The 14,591-nt window shown below is 40.8% G+C and overlaps 1 protein-coding gene across 1 annotated transcript; it reads right to left on the reverse strand.

Annotated features, from left to right (window-relative positions):
- Positions 1 to 4,496: 4,496 nt before the first annotated feature.
- LRPAP1 (LDL receptor related protein associated protein 1) lies at positions 4,497 to 14,318 on the reverse strand. Its single transcript, XM_032686534.1, has 8 exons — positions 14,100 to 14,318; positions 10,658 to 10,802; positions 10,195 to 10,319; positions 9,310 to 9,430; positions 8,453 to 8,611; positions 7,860 to 7,942; positions 5,561 to 5,737; positions 4,497 to 5,245 (listed from the first exon to the last, which is right to left on the reverse strand). The coding sequence occupies exons 1-8, from the start codon at positions 14,277 to 14,279 to the stop codon at positions 5,180 to 5,182; spliced, it is 1,056 nt and encodes a 351-aa protein (XP_032542425.1). The 5' UTR covers positions 14,280 to 14,318; the 3' UTR covers positions 4,497 to 5,179.
- Positions 14,319 to 14,591: the final 273 nt, after the last annotated feature.

Here is a 14,591-nt window from a genome sequence, read left to right on the forward strand (position 1 = left end):
AAATTATAACTTTAGAACATTAAATACCATTTTATTTTAGTAGCAGGCTTATTTCAAAGTGATTCAACACTCACTTTGCCTATAGAAATAACCAGGTTAAAGTTACCATAGACCAGTTATTGACAGGCAACCTTTGAGACTGAAATGGTTAGTTTTATTAAAATGGATGTGTGCAGCTTTCTGATAAATTAGCACATCAGTGAAGGAACAAAGTTCACATGTTAAGCATTAATGTCTGTGTACGGTTTTTTTTTTGATTTAGTAGAGTGCTCTTTTGTTGAGCACTGGGAAATTACATGAAGGTTTGGATATGAAAGTGTGTTAAGGGCTATTGATAAAAGCATTTGGATTGCAATCACTGCTGTACCAAATACAGTTCAACTTGAAATATTTACTGTGGAGGAAAGTTTATGAATTTATTTTGGCTGTTCTGGACAGATTTTATGAATGCTTCTATTTTATGCTTTTGGCTACCAATAAAAGAAATCCATACAGTCTTTTTTTTTCCTATATGTTAACATCCTGTTTCCCAATAGGTGCTATATGAATGGCCTGAAATACATGTTAACTGTCTTGTATTAGGAAATGTTGACTTTGGTATTTAGAAGCAGTTTGTTAGATAACACAATGCATATAGAAAATGCAGCACCCCATTCTCAGTTACTAAGGTAGGTCTGTTTGTATTGAAACCAACAATCTATTCTATTTACTGACTTTAATTACTTTATTTCTTCTATTCTCATTAAATACTATGGAAAGAAGAAGTGCATTCAAATATTATTTTAAAACTGCCTGTGTACTACTTACTAGTAGATTTTTGTATGTGAAATGGCACCTTTAAAAAAAAAAACAAACAGGCTGAAACCTTCTCTGAAGTGGTGCCAAATGATGGCAGAGAAGGGCTGTGGATTATGAGCATGTTTGGCAAGAAACATATGAACTGTGCTTTATCTCTGTCTGGGTTAGCCCAGAGCTGAACACTGTACTTGATCCTGGGTTAGGGCCTGCAGAGGAACTCTCAGCAGCCTGGCTCCCAGTGCGATGCTCTGGTTCTGGGCACCGTGGCACGCTGGATTCTGGCTGGGGACCTACATTCTTTCATGGGGTGTAACTTAACTGCATTAGTTCACCTGGACCCATATGTTGAATAAATGACAGAACTGAAAATATGGTGTGTTAGGGCCCCTTCAGCTCCCTTTAGGGTCAATGGAGTGAGCTGGCTGCTGAAGTGAAGCTGCAGACCCTGTGAGCTGGGATTAAGGCAGCCACTGAGATGTGCCTCCTGTCCTTGAACTGCTATCCAGTCAGGGCTCGAAGCCCTTCTGAGGCCCTGCTAAATGCTCAGCCAAGATGAGCTAACAAGGCAGCCACGTTCTGGAAGCTAAGCTGGTTTCTCTGTCTCTTGCTTTCTATCACCTTCTGTGCAAAAGCTCTGTTAACCCTGGCTTGAGGGAACTCCACAGAGAGAGCTGGGCACGCAGCAAGCAGGAGAGCCCAGCCAAGGATCCTGCTTCTACCAGCTCCCGAGCACTGAGATCCCTACCTGCAGGAACTGGATCTTAAAAGGCACATGGTAACTCAGCTCACAAAATGTAAATGATCTCTACTTGGTGAATTTAAATACTCTTGCTATTGTGGATCTATCAGGCATCAGGATCCCTCGGGAGGCGGAAATTGTTGCAGCAGTACATCTACTGTAGTGCTGTTCCTTGTCTTGGTAGAATGATGCCATCTTAGCTGTTGTACCAACATGTAGGATGTGCTTATTTTAAGAAAGACTTGGTTATTTCTGTTGTATTTAATGCCTTAAGTATTTATTTTCCTCTCATTTCCACCCCCAAACTTTTTAACAAAGAAAATCTGTCCTACTTCTAGTCACTGACATGTTTACTTAAATTGAGGTTGTTTTTCAGGGCAGAATTTGACTAACTGTATAAAATATTAAATTTTCTCATTTTTTTTCTCCTAACAAATGCAGTTCTTTCCTCCCTCTTTTGCTCCCACTTTTGTATTTCAAATTGTTTCTGAGTGGTTTGAAAAATTTGGTAGTTAAAATAATTGCAAAAGGATCAGATAAAATACCTACTAAGGAAGATAAGGTTCAACTACTGTTTAAAAGTTGTTAGTTCTTTCCTTTTCAGATGCCTCTTCCGTGCAGTCTCACCTATGAACTCCATTTTCACCTCTCATGGGGTACAGGACTGTATGTGTATTTCATTCATACCATTTTTCTTTGCTTTGAATTTTTGTTGCTATTTACAGAAACACAACAGTGGTGACTCAAGTTACTTTTTAATCTTTAATGTCTCAAACACTACCCACTCTTGCTATTTTGGCCGTATGAACTGTCTTTGGAGGCTTAAAAACTGAAATAATTAACTGACTTGTACATATGTTGTCGTGTGTGAGGTGCAGGCTATAGAAAGTAGAGTGAAATCAGACTTTACACCTCACTAGCCTGTACACTACTCTGTCCCCAAATCTCAAAATCAGGGAAAGCCCCAAGGAGTCTTGACAGGAATGGAGACTATTCCTCATGTCTTCCCTAGGCTGTTGTAGACTCTACCTCAGCCACAGACTATTTCAGGGGGAAGTTGGATGCAGGGGTAGTAACAGTCTTTTTATTTTTTTTCTCCTCTAGGTTTGTGTGAACAATCTTTGGGCCTGATGACTCATTAACAGCTATGTTCAATAGCTAAAGTGAGGTGACTTCGCTGACCCCAGTCTCCAACCTTTGCTGCTGCTGATCTGTGACTCGTTCCCAATTTTAAATTACTGTGACATGTAAATATTTTGTCAGCCTCTTGTACTTTGCCATGCTTGCCAAACATTCTCTCTGCTGGAGCTTTCCTGGCCTTTGAGCCCAATTACTGTCATGGTGTGGTGGGTAAAGACAAGGTACATCCACCACTGCCTGGTTCAGCCATCGCTGCTCTTTAAATCCTGTGCTGAAGCAGCTCTGCACTTGTTCAGTAACTCATCAGACCCTGGTTATTTGTTCCATGAATCCAGCACCTTGTGCTGCTCTGAACTTCTTCAGAAATCCCTCAGTAAGCATATTCTATTTCAGGTACATGCTGAAGATGAAATTCAGCTTTCTGCTCTGCCCTCCTGTGTGGAGCACACAGCTGCTCTGCCTGCCTGCAGTGTAGGCTGAGACACTCACGTTGTTTTCCCGAATGCAGCACATCTCCCTCAGCAGCAGTGTCTGAACATGCTCAGGAAAAGCTCTTCCACTCCCACAGAACCCAGTTAGGATTGCTAAGCAGGAGTGGCTTTGCTTAGCTCCTCTCCTCTGCTGATGTATTTAGTGCATGTGTGCAAGTTCTTCACCCAAGAACAAGTACTGGGGGCCTCTCCACATCCAAGCTACAGCCACCAAACTGATTTGGGGCACACAGATTTAATTCTTACTCTGCCAAGGGAAAACCGAAGGACATAGTGAAGTCTGCACTTTCTAACATAGTATATAATACAAGGTGTTCTGCATTCCTTTAAAAATTGAAAAAAATAATGATGAAGACAAACCTGTAAGATAATACAGCTACTGCTCTGATACAGAAACTGAACAGCCCTTCAAGTGATAGTTTGGGGAAGAAATAGTGTGTAGCATCTAGAAAAACAAACAAACCAGTTTTCTCATAAATAGTTTGTAGCCATTTTTGGGTTTACTTTTTTTTAGCTTACCAACCAAAGGTGATGTATACCATAAACTACGTGAACTGAGCCACCTAAGGAGACTGATAATATTAATAGTAGCCTGCTATCAAGATGGACAATGAGTCTCTGAAATATAAATAACTCTTAGCTTACATAAAATTAAAAAAGTAAAAAAAAAAGTTTACTGCTTCAAAGAAAGAGATTCAGAATCTCAAAGTAAGACTGCTACCACAGTTTTGGTTCAGATCACCATCATAATATTAGTCTTTATGTACAGAATCATGCTACTTTTATCCCATGATGGACCCAGGATGAGTGCCTTATTCTGACTGAATGGATCTCTTCACTATTTCTCATGAACAGGTAGGGAGAGCGAGGCTCAGCTTCCTCATGTAGCACATGGCAGCACTGCAATCTGCAAGTCACAGAGCTCCTAAACCAAGAAGCTGTAATAGTTTACCTACGCTGGACCTTTGTCTTAGTCTTGTTCCTGAAAAGTGTCATTTGAAATAAAGGGTCAGCATGGATAATTTCAACCCAGATGTCTGATGTTTGCCAAAGTTCTGACCAGAAAAATCTGGTCTTGAAAGGGAAAGCGATAATAACCTTTACTGGAGATTGCACTGGAATATGTGCTCAGAGAGAAGCTGCTTTAGGGAGCCTCCCACCTATCCAGAACATAGAAACACATTCTTGTGGTACAAAGCTACCCCTCCTCTCTTAGAAACTACTGTGTGAATGAACACTACAGGAATAAGCAGCATGCTCAAAACTCAGGTCTGGTTACTTCTCGCTGTATGAAAGGGAAGGAAAAGAAAAAAAGCCACATCAGTATCTTGTTTTGATTTTTTTAATGACTAAGTGTAACAAAACCAAGCAACCATGAACAAGATAATTGTACACAAATATTCAGTAACTTCAGATGAGTTAGTCAATAAGTAAACTGTGTGAATTGACCTCAGTACTTGTTCCCTCCTTACTCCTCCTCCCCCTCTCACATGAAAGACTCATACAAGTGCAGCTCTGAGCCACTGCTCAGTCAGAGCCATTGCTCAGTCAGTAGAAATATTTTTGTTACCTTTAGTAGGAAATGTAATAGGACAAGCATTGAAATAAAGACTTTTCTGGTCTCTGTTCTAACTTCCTGTACCTCAGTGTTTGCTTTCACTGATAAGAATATCTTACTTGACTGTAAGATTAGTATTTTCTTACTAGAAAGAATCCTTTGAGAGTTCACATATTTTTACTTCTGACATGACTGATTATTTCAAAGGCTCCTACTTGATTCAGATGTAATATTTATATGATCCAAGATGTGCAACTTAAATATATAATCTAATCATTTAATTTTGTAGTGCAAATACAAAACTGGCAATTAAGGAGACAAAAAAACCCATTTTCTTACAAGACAATCTGTTCAATCCTTACTATTTCAGAAGGATTCCTTGTAAGCCCTGTTCAAAAAATCACATTATCTGTTTTGTCTTAATAGATTGATCCCATGAAGTAGAACAAATTTTTATAATTCATTGTGTTGAAGACCTTGAGAGATTCTGCTGGATAAGTCTTGCAAGTGCTTCTTTACCTATCAGGAAAACAAAACACATGATGCAAATTTCAGTAAGACAAGAAATTACCAGTATAATTAATATATTCAGATGTTGTTATTAGTATATGTAACAATGGGGAGAGCAGAGAATAGGGAGATTTCAAGCTTTTTAGAATTAGGTCCATAAAAAACAATTATGTGTATCCTCTACTAAACATGAGAACAGAAGTGGCTTGAACTCCCCCTCTGGAAGTCATTCAACTTGCATGCAAAATCAGCACTGGACAATCTACTTACCCTCTACTGCTGAGTTAAGCTTTCAACATGTATGTACACTGGATTTATACAGACCTTATATCCTAGTTCTTTTGTCTTTTCTTCCAGCATGGCGTATTTCTCTTTGTTTCTGTTCAGATGCTCCTTATCTCCAGTTCCCTCTACGTGCTTCAGTTTTTGGTGTGAAATCTCTAATTGTTTCTGATAGTGATGGTGTTTTTCAATTTTTGCTTCAAAATGTTTCAGCTCCTCCTATGACAACAAATACAAACAGCTTCACAGGATTTTCTTTTCAAGGCTTCCTTTCTCTTTTCCTGCCAAGACACCGCTAAGGATATTTTACTAAGTGAAGCACAGAAAGCTTTTTCAATTCCCTGCTTCTTAACAAGGTCTGGACAATCCATTATCATCACCACCCAGACACCTGATTTTGAAAGCAGATGCTGAAAATGACCCACTGCGGAGTCCTTAAAAGGAGACTGTGGATGGCTGTGAGGTGCTGGGAGATGAAAGCAGTGAACACCAAAAAAAAATTTGTGCATAAGAACAGTGGACTGGGGAGAGGGGAGGGAGACAAACAATTTTTAAAAGAAGACTCTTTTCAAAATCAGGTCCTGGATCTGTTATTTTCTGCTCAGACTTAAATGTTTTCTGGATTTACAGTCTGCTACAACAAATCTGAAAGAGGATGAATTAGTTAACAAACAAAAAGCAAGTCTTAATTTGCCCCAAAGAGAGTGGCCAGACTGTGGTGTTCAGTAACGTAACAGAGACAGTCCTCAGATAGCCTGATACGGGATAGTGAATAATGCCTCTACCCACCAAAGCATGTCCTTGTTTTGCTAATTCAAGGCAAAAGATTCAGTTTCTCTGTGTCTTAGGATATCTCCTCTGTGAAGCGGATATGAACAGTTCAAACTGTTATGTCACTTATGGCAGCAGGTCTATGCATTACCCAGAGATACCCAACCAAACCCTGCAGTAAAATCCTGGTTTGACAGAGCCCACTTCATTTTGTTCATTGGTGTGTTTCAGTCCTGGTGGCTGGCAAAATTTCTCTCATTTCAAGACAATTAAAAAAAAGATTAAACCCCATCATCTTAATAGTTCTTTTTTCAGTTTTCAAAGGAAGGAGGTTTTGTCTTCAATATTTCTGACAAGAAAATAGTTTCCTTGCGCTGTAGAACATTCCAGTCTGTTTTACATACTCCATTCAGGACCTCAGTTTGAGGTTTCATGGTCTGATAAATCATTTTAGCTGCAGATGTTTTACTGATTCTTCCCATCTTCCTTTTGTTAGGATGTCCCAACAATCATGGTAACAATACAGGTTTGACCTGGTGATGAGGGTCTGCATGAAAGATTTCTACTAAAACAGTAGAATTAATAAGCAGATTTGTGTTCTTGCTTATGGAATTGGTTTTTTCTTTTGCACTGTGGCAGATAGGAAGGTCAAATTTACCTCTCATGCAATTGTACAGCCCTGCCCAAAATGTCCCACTGAGCAGAAGCCTTGTTGCAGACTTCAGCACCTTTCCTCTGACACTCTTAGAAGCAGGGTCACTGAAATCATTGTAACTAAAATGTTTGCTTTGTAAGAGAATTGGGCTGTACGTGAGTTAAAATAAATAAATATAGATCTTTGATATCTCAGAGAGATAGATTTCAAACCTGGTCCCAGGCAGTTAAAACTCTCTCATTACCTTATCTGGAAAAGAAGCTCAAAGTGTCCCCAGCCTGGCTGGTAAGACAACATCTTTTGTACACGCAGCTCCATGAAGAAGCCCTAAAGAGAGTTACTTCTTCAGGCTATCAATTAAAATCCATTCTGATAAACAGGCACAGTCAGATGAAAAGATAATCAAACATTTTCTCATTGCAACTTGACTTGAACAAAACCAATATGAAGCACATAGGAATTAATTTCTATTATATTTCCTTGAAGAGCAGTCACAGGAGTTATGGGTTAGTTCAACATAGCTCCAACGGGAAGTTAACAGTGCAAGAGGTGGGCATGAGAGGCAAATTGCTGGTTATATAGACTGCACTGCTTCCCAAAGAAGTAATTAAGACACTGGGTAAGAGAGGTAAATCTGGCGTGTTGGAAACAAAAAAGCAGGGTTCAATCTGTCAAAGACTTGAAATATGCGACGCTTGTTCTGACAGGATTCAGAATTTTCATTTTGCTGAATGTAACAGAACCATGCATATGACTAGTTACATACATGTTTATATAGTATTAACAAAGAAGCATTACTTTTTTTTATGATGGCTGGAGAGTAATACAGAAGTGGCTGCAATCAGAGTAACATTGAGTATTTCTTTATGTGGGAAAATATCTTTGCATAAGAGATCTCAGTGGAATTCTACTTACCCGAAAAGACTCAAGTTCTTTCTCAGTGAAATTGGCTGATTTGGCCATGTCCCACAAATCAATCACCCTTGGTTCTTCAAATTCTAAACAAACATATACCATTAAATGAAAATCTGGACACAATGCTTTCATGCCCAACTTCTAGGAAGTATGAGCATGCTTTCTCATATACATACACACAGAGACATTAAACACTGCATTACTAATAGATCTATTTAGATGAAAAGGGAAAAAATACAAGTACTGGATAAAACTACAGTACTGCTGTATAGCAAGTAGTTTTTCAAAAGCAAAAAAATCCCCATAGGAACTCAATAACAGCATTGCTTGCTCTGCATGTTGTTTTGCTTGCCTTCCAGGGGCTGAAAGTGTAATATCCCTACTCATGTGGGCGTGGAAGACACATTGCTCCTATCCTTTCATTAGGCTTCTAGTGTTGGGTTCCACATAGAACAGCCTGGCTGTATCTCTTCAGCCCACTGTGGTACACTATTACTGTGATACTGTAGCTACACCTTATTACTTGCCCAATGATTTTTATTTTTTTAAAATGAAATTAATCCCAAATAAGCACAAACCCCTCTGTATCATACCACTGGTTGTGTCATATCCTTGATGACTGACTTTACGCAAACGCTCAAACCCCTGATTGATGCTTCTTAACTTCTCTTTGAGTTCTCTGTGCTTGTTGTGCAAGATTTCCTCTTTCACCAGGTTCTCTTCAGATGGATTGATAACATTTTTGTGGATATCTGTTGAAGAAGAACGAGAATTACTGATTGTAGGCCAAATCTTTATAAGTCAATAGAAATCCACCAAATTAAAGGTGAATAAAAGATGCTAAGGAAATGGGATAGGGATGGTTGGAGAGTCCCTTGCCTTCTTCCCTGGACCAACCAGAACATCCGACAGTGAAATGACTTTCAGCAGCTTCCAGCTTGGACTATACAATGTAAACATCAAGCTATCAGCTTTAAAATTCTTTAGCTCTCAGAATTTTAGCTCAGATTAGTACAGCAAGCTGGATTCAGATCCTTGATGCTCTAATACACCTCAGGCTTGGTGTCTAAGATATTTGAGTATATCCTCTTGGGCTCCCAGCTGGTGAGATAAAACATGCATGTTCTGCAGACTTTAGAACCACATTTTGCAGCAGCTTGCTGCACAATTTCCAGTTAACTACTATGGCCATCATTGTTAATCTGATGGTATCTTAGCTGCTTGAAATGCAGGCAGAATCAGAAAACTAAAATGGCAACATTTTCATTAGCTGGCAAGATTTTTGGCAGCTAATGCAGAACTAAACCCAGTAAGTATTTGAAAATGTCAGCATCCGCAAGCAGTTCTGACAGAAATGTCAGGAGTTTCAAAGAAGTTTGGAAATGATAGAAGCAATGGGTAGAGAAGAGAGTTGTACTGATCTCGAAACATCAGAAAAATGTTCAGGTACCTTCTGTTCTGCTCACGGTCTCCAACAGAATATTGTATTCATGAATCTTTTCTTTGTGATGCTTAAATTCTCGCCAAAGCTTATTCAACTCCTCATCAGAGAACTTCCCAGAGGTTTTGGCCTGAAAGAAACATGAGCTGATTATATTTTCCAGGCCAAGTGCTTTTAAGTGCACTCACATGCCAAAACGTCTTTCCACTTCCCACCACATTTAGAAAATTATTAAATGCAGCTTTTCCTTAGATCTTTTAATTCTCTTAATATTAGTATGAGGTCAGGATTTAGACACTGATGGATAAGGTGGCTTTAATCATGTCAAAAAGAAGTTTTCTTCAGACTTCTAAAGCCACACTTTTTAAGCATGAATGCATATCCTGGAAATTTCCACTTGAATACTAGACTGGGAAAGTTCTTATTTAAAATCCCTCCCCTCATATTTCACTTGTAAGCAGCCTATGAAATGGTTCTATTTGAAATGCATTTTTTGAAAAAGCCGATAAACAACAATAAGAAAACTGTGAAAAACACTGTAGATATACTAATACACAGTGTGATAGTCACGCTCAGGGAAATCATGAGGTCAGTGAAATTTGACTGAAATTCTCCATTTGAGCTCCGTGGACCCAGGCTCTTTCCTTCATGCAGACCAATGCAGGTGTTTTATTTTGCAAAGACAACCTGCCACACCTGGATGGTCTGGATGCAGGTGGGATACCCTCAGGGCACGAAGATGTGAGCTACAGAGCACAGAAGCTTGGCCAGTACTTAACAGAACAGTAGTAAAGCTTATCACTTCCAAGTCTGGAGGCTCTCAGAAGATACAGCCAACAGTTCAATGAAGAAACACTGATTTTCAATACTCCAGTTCCTGGAAACTGTACTCACCTTGCTCCATAACTTTTCCAGTCTCGGATCATCTAGTGTGTCACTTTCTGTACCATCTTTAATATAGTTGGTATCAACGAGTTGAGAGTCCTTCTTTCCATTCATTCCGTATTTAGTCATAATGACTGCAAAGAAATAGAAGATACAGAAACATGAGAACCAACTATGGATGTATGGAAGATGAGAGATGGGCTACATCCTTGACTTGTAGAGCTGGATTTTGCAGCTCACGGAGGAAAACCTAACAGTTTAAGACACAGAGATCCCAGGTTTAACGACCTCTTCTGAAAATATCAGGAGCAAAGGAAATCTGCTAGCCTGCTGCAGCTCCCTACTGACCTCCAAGGAGCCTGTGTGTGCTCAGTGTCCAGACAGACAACCTGTTATTTAATGGTGTGAACACAAACACAGGTGTCTAACTGGGCATGTGTCTGATTCAATGCTTAAACTTCCTCTTTCTTACCATTTAAGTTGCGTCTGAGTTTGGCTTCTTTCTCTCCGTCTTCATCTAGCCCTTCAGCCTTCAGTTTTTTCCAGCTTAGCTCATCCTTTTCTTGTATTTTTAGATCACTATGCAACTCTGCCAGTTTCACAGCAGAAAGATGGAGCTAACAAGAACAGAGAAAGGTTTGTATTCAGTTATGTGCAGTCACTTCTTGCTGTAGTTACCTCAGAAGCCAGGATAGATATTGCAGCACTGCAATTTTTCTCAAACGAGGTGCCATTGTCACCATGTGTGCTTTCTTGTGGACCACCTTCCAAACATATAGTTACAGTGAGTTGGTAAACTTCATTGGTTAGTACAGTTTTTCAGACTACCAGGTCACTGACAATGGCCTTGCAGGTCAAAGAAACTTCATCAGCAATTTTTACTATGATTCAAAATGAAAAACATTCTCAGATCACTTCTTAACAAGGTTTATGTGCATTAAAATATCCAAAACCTACAGGTATTTCTGTCTGGCATAACAGAACAAAAAGATAAAACACTGAGGCTAAAGATAAAAAAATAAAAAAAATTAAAGTTAAAATGAATTCCAGGTCAGCCTGAAGTTTTGTGAACTCCAGAGAAAACAGGAACAGAGACAATGACTACTGTGCAGCTGGCTAAGCCGCACTGCTGTAAGCTGAACCTGAACTTCTGAACTTCCAGATTTTGGACACTCTTAATAAAAACTAAGGAACTACATTAGTCCACTGCTCTTTAAGGGAAAAAAAGAGAAAGCTTCTATTAAAATTCTCCCAATTCCAGTAATATTTTTCTGATTCTCATTACAATTTAGTACAAAGCTCAAGTAACTGTCCTTTTAAGCATTATAAATCCTTTGAAACCTGTTGGAAGCCTCTTGCCTGCCTCATTCATGTAACACAGAGTGAATACATAAGTTAATTTAAAGTATTCAGCTCAAGAACTGCTTCCTTCAAGGTCATCTCACGTAGGACTAAAAAACACCACGTGAAAAATGTCAATGGGTAAGAATCCTCGTCACTTTACTAACGTGTTGTAGTGGTTTGAATCAAGTTTTTCCCCTGCAGTTGAAAATGGTAAAACCCCAGGGGGTGGTGGCCCTAGAAGTTTTGAAGTTTTGTCCAATGACACATCTGGAGTAAGGTGTTAGTGGACTTCCACCTATATGCTGGAATAACTAACTAGAAGGAGAGGTGCAAGGCTAAGTTTAATGACTAAATAACAAAGCAACAAGTTCCTTACATTCATTCCTTACTCTTCATTCCTTATGCTGCCTGGACATTAACATCCAAGTTAGGCACCTGGCAATTCTGGAAACGACTGCTGGAAATTTGTCAAACATTACAACAATTAAGCCATTTGCTGTTTGCCTGGCTACAATCACTACCTGCAACATCATTACCTACACTGTTGCTTCTCAGAGGAAAGGGTTCTTTACTACAAATTTTTTAGATGTAACATCGCCCAGATGCTGGAGGCCAGTGCTGCTTTGGGATGGCCAGGAATCCCCTTAACAAGTGATGCTGGAACAGCACCAATGGCAACAGCCACGGCATAGTGGGTTGTTAAAGACCAACGGGCCAAATCACACACATGAAACCTACAGAGTATTTGCCACTGGTTCAAACAACTGCAGAATTAGGGTCTGATCAAGCAGAAGTCTTGTAATAAAATAACTTTTTAAATTTTTTATATTAAGCATAAAGCTATGAAAAGAGATGCTGGAGAAAGATTAAACCCTCCCTCTCAAACTCTCAGGGAAACAAGAAGGAATTCTGGCTTGCCAGTTCCTGGTCCCACTAAGTAACATTTTGGGGCTTTCCTAAGGACTGCTTGTCCTGCTGTGTGTTGCAATGCTGAATTGCAGCATCTATCTTTTATGTCACAACAGAGAAGTTCCCTGTTTTCAGTACTATCTCTACCACTACCAAAACGAAGGAAAGAGAGTTCAGCATTGGCACATGCAAATATTTCAATGCAGGTGTAACACACATAGTTTTCCTCTTATTTCATGTATTGCCCAGACACACTGAAAAATTGCTTTAAAAAACACATACTGTGTGTCAGTTGTACTCAAAGGTGAAATTCAGAAGGTGGCAAATTTAGTTCAAGTAGGTGTTGCATCTCTGAAATCTGGCTCACACAGAATTTACTAAACCTTAGTTCTTTACTGAGAGATTTAATTTTATAGTTTAGTATCTTACCGTAGATGATGTAAAGCACCCTAAATTTTAATTCCAGAAGATCCAGGTATGAAAATTAAAAAACGTTGTAACTGGAATGGTAAGAGGAAACTGACAATACTAGTATAGATTATTTCTAGTCTCCATGTTGTTTCTTCTTCAGCTCAGTTCACAGCTGGAGTTCCATTAATACACATTGCCCTATGCCCCATTCAATCCTTCTCCCGTTGAGGGAAGGAATATTTTTGATACCTTCTTTTGGCACATTGGGAAGCAGCATTATGGCAGGGTTCTAGTTTTTGACTAAACCCAGGGATGCCCTACCTCTAATTCAGTAGCTCAGGCTGAGGAATGTCTATTCAGGATACCGAAGATCCAGAATTAATATTAACTATATTTCTTTGCCTGAAAGAACTGAATCTTTGCCAGTCATGAGCCTAATTTCCAAGGTCCACAATAGTCAGGGGATATGTGCAGTGTGCTCTTCTCCTGTTGGAGCTGTTCTGCTTATTTCTAACCAAATACTTCCACTGTGATTAAATATTTTTACTGTATTTTTACTTTAATTAAATATTGTTTCATAGTTCAAAATGAGAGAAACTCAAGTATCACTGTCAAAATTAAGGCTCTCATCTGGGACTGGTGATATCCATTTGTTGATGCCCCTGCATGCGTCTACATGACTTGGTGTGAATGAGGGTGACACAACCAGCAGGGGGGAGGGTTTCTTCCTCTCTCAGTGAGATCCTGTCCTGTGCAAAATGGGAACTAAGGCCTTCAGCCAGATGAGAGCATCACAGCCCTGAACGACAGGGCTAAAGCATTCGACCAGCACCGGAGCCAGTCTCAGATCCTCTATGGCACCAGAGGGACTTCCCTCCCTCTTCCAACTTCCTGGCCATGTGGTTTAACTGCAAGATTTAAACACGGGAAGATCAACACTTCGGAGGGTAAAGATACGTATCGCATCTGCCGAGAGAACACTTTGCACAGCACGGCTGTTCCCCGCCGCCGGGACAGCCCCCACGGAGCGGGTCCCTGCGCTGCTGGCCGGGGACAGCCGTGACCGAGAACACAACAAAAGGCACCGCAGCCCGGCGGCCCAGAACCGAACATCCTCGATCTCTCCTCACACACAGCTCCCCGTACTCCATCTCCTGAGGCGGCTGACGGGGAATGAGTGCCCGAAGCGGCCTGGCCCGACCCCTGCTCCCCCTCCGGGCGCCGCCATCGCCCCGCGCCGCGGCACTCACCCGCTGCGCCTTCTCCCAGATCTGGTTCAGCCTCACCACTCGGAACTCCCCGGCCTCCCGCCGCTTGCCGCCGGCGGCCGCCAGCCCCTCATTGGCCTCCCGGGAGTACTTGCTGGCCTGGCCGGCGGCAGCAAAAAGCAGCGCGGCGACGAGACCCGCCAGAGCCCGGGGAGCCGCCATGTCGTGCTGCACCGGGAACTACAAGTCCCGAGATGCTCTGCGCCCTGCCTGGCCAGGGAGTGGATGTTGGTGCTGGAAAACTGGTTGGGAGTCCAACTTAGGTCGAAAATCGAGCGCTCTGTGTCATTCTCCTGAGCGCTTGCTTCAGCAAATGTTCTGAGTGTGGCAGTTTCTGCGTGTTTCTTTCCCCCTAGCCTGTAGTGACTGCAGCGAACGCTCTCCTGCGCTCTGTGCGTCCCTCAGCGAGGTGTTGCTGTCAGCTGTGCGAGGAAAAGGGGGCACGAGTGTGTTTGAACGCCACTGATTTTGGCG

The sequence above is a fragment of the Chiroxiphia lanceolata genome, chromosome 4, assembly GCF_009829145.1.
Source record: "Chiroxiphia lanceolata isolate bChiLan1 chromosome 4, bChiLan1.pri, whole genome shotgun sequence".
Classification (NCBI taxonomy): domain Eukaryota; kingdom Metazoa; phylum Chordata; class Aves; order Passeriformes; family Pipridae; genus Chiroxiphia; species Chiroxiphia lanceolata.

What these genes read in the sequence shown, in the direction of transcription:
- LRPAP1 (XM_032686534.1), bottom strand. Translation starts at nt 14,279, where the DNA reads ATGGCGGCTCCCCGGGCTCTGGCGGGTCTCGTCGCCGCGCTGCTTTTT. An exon ending in TCTGGGAGAAGGCGCAGCGG is followed by an intron (nt 10,803 to 14,099) that starts GTGAGTGCCGCG and finishes TGTTCTTGTTAG; the next exon opens with CTCCATCTTTCTGCTGTGAA. An exon ending in CAAAAGAACTAGGATATAAG is followed by an intron (nt 5,246 to 5,560) that starts GTCTGTATAAAT and finishes TTTTCCTGATAG; the next exon opens with GTAAAGAAGCACTTGCAAGA.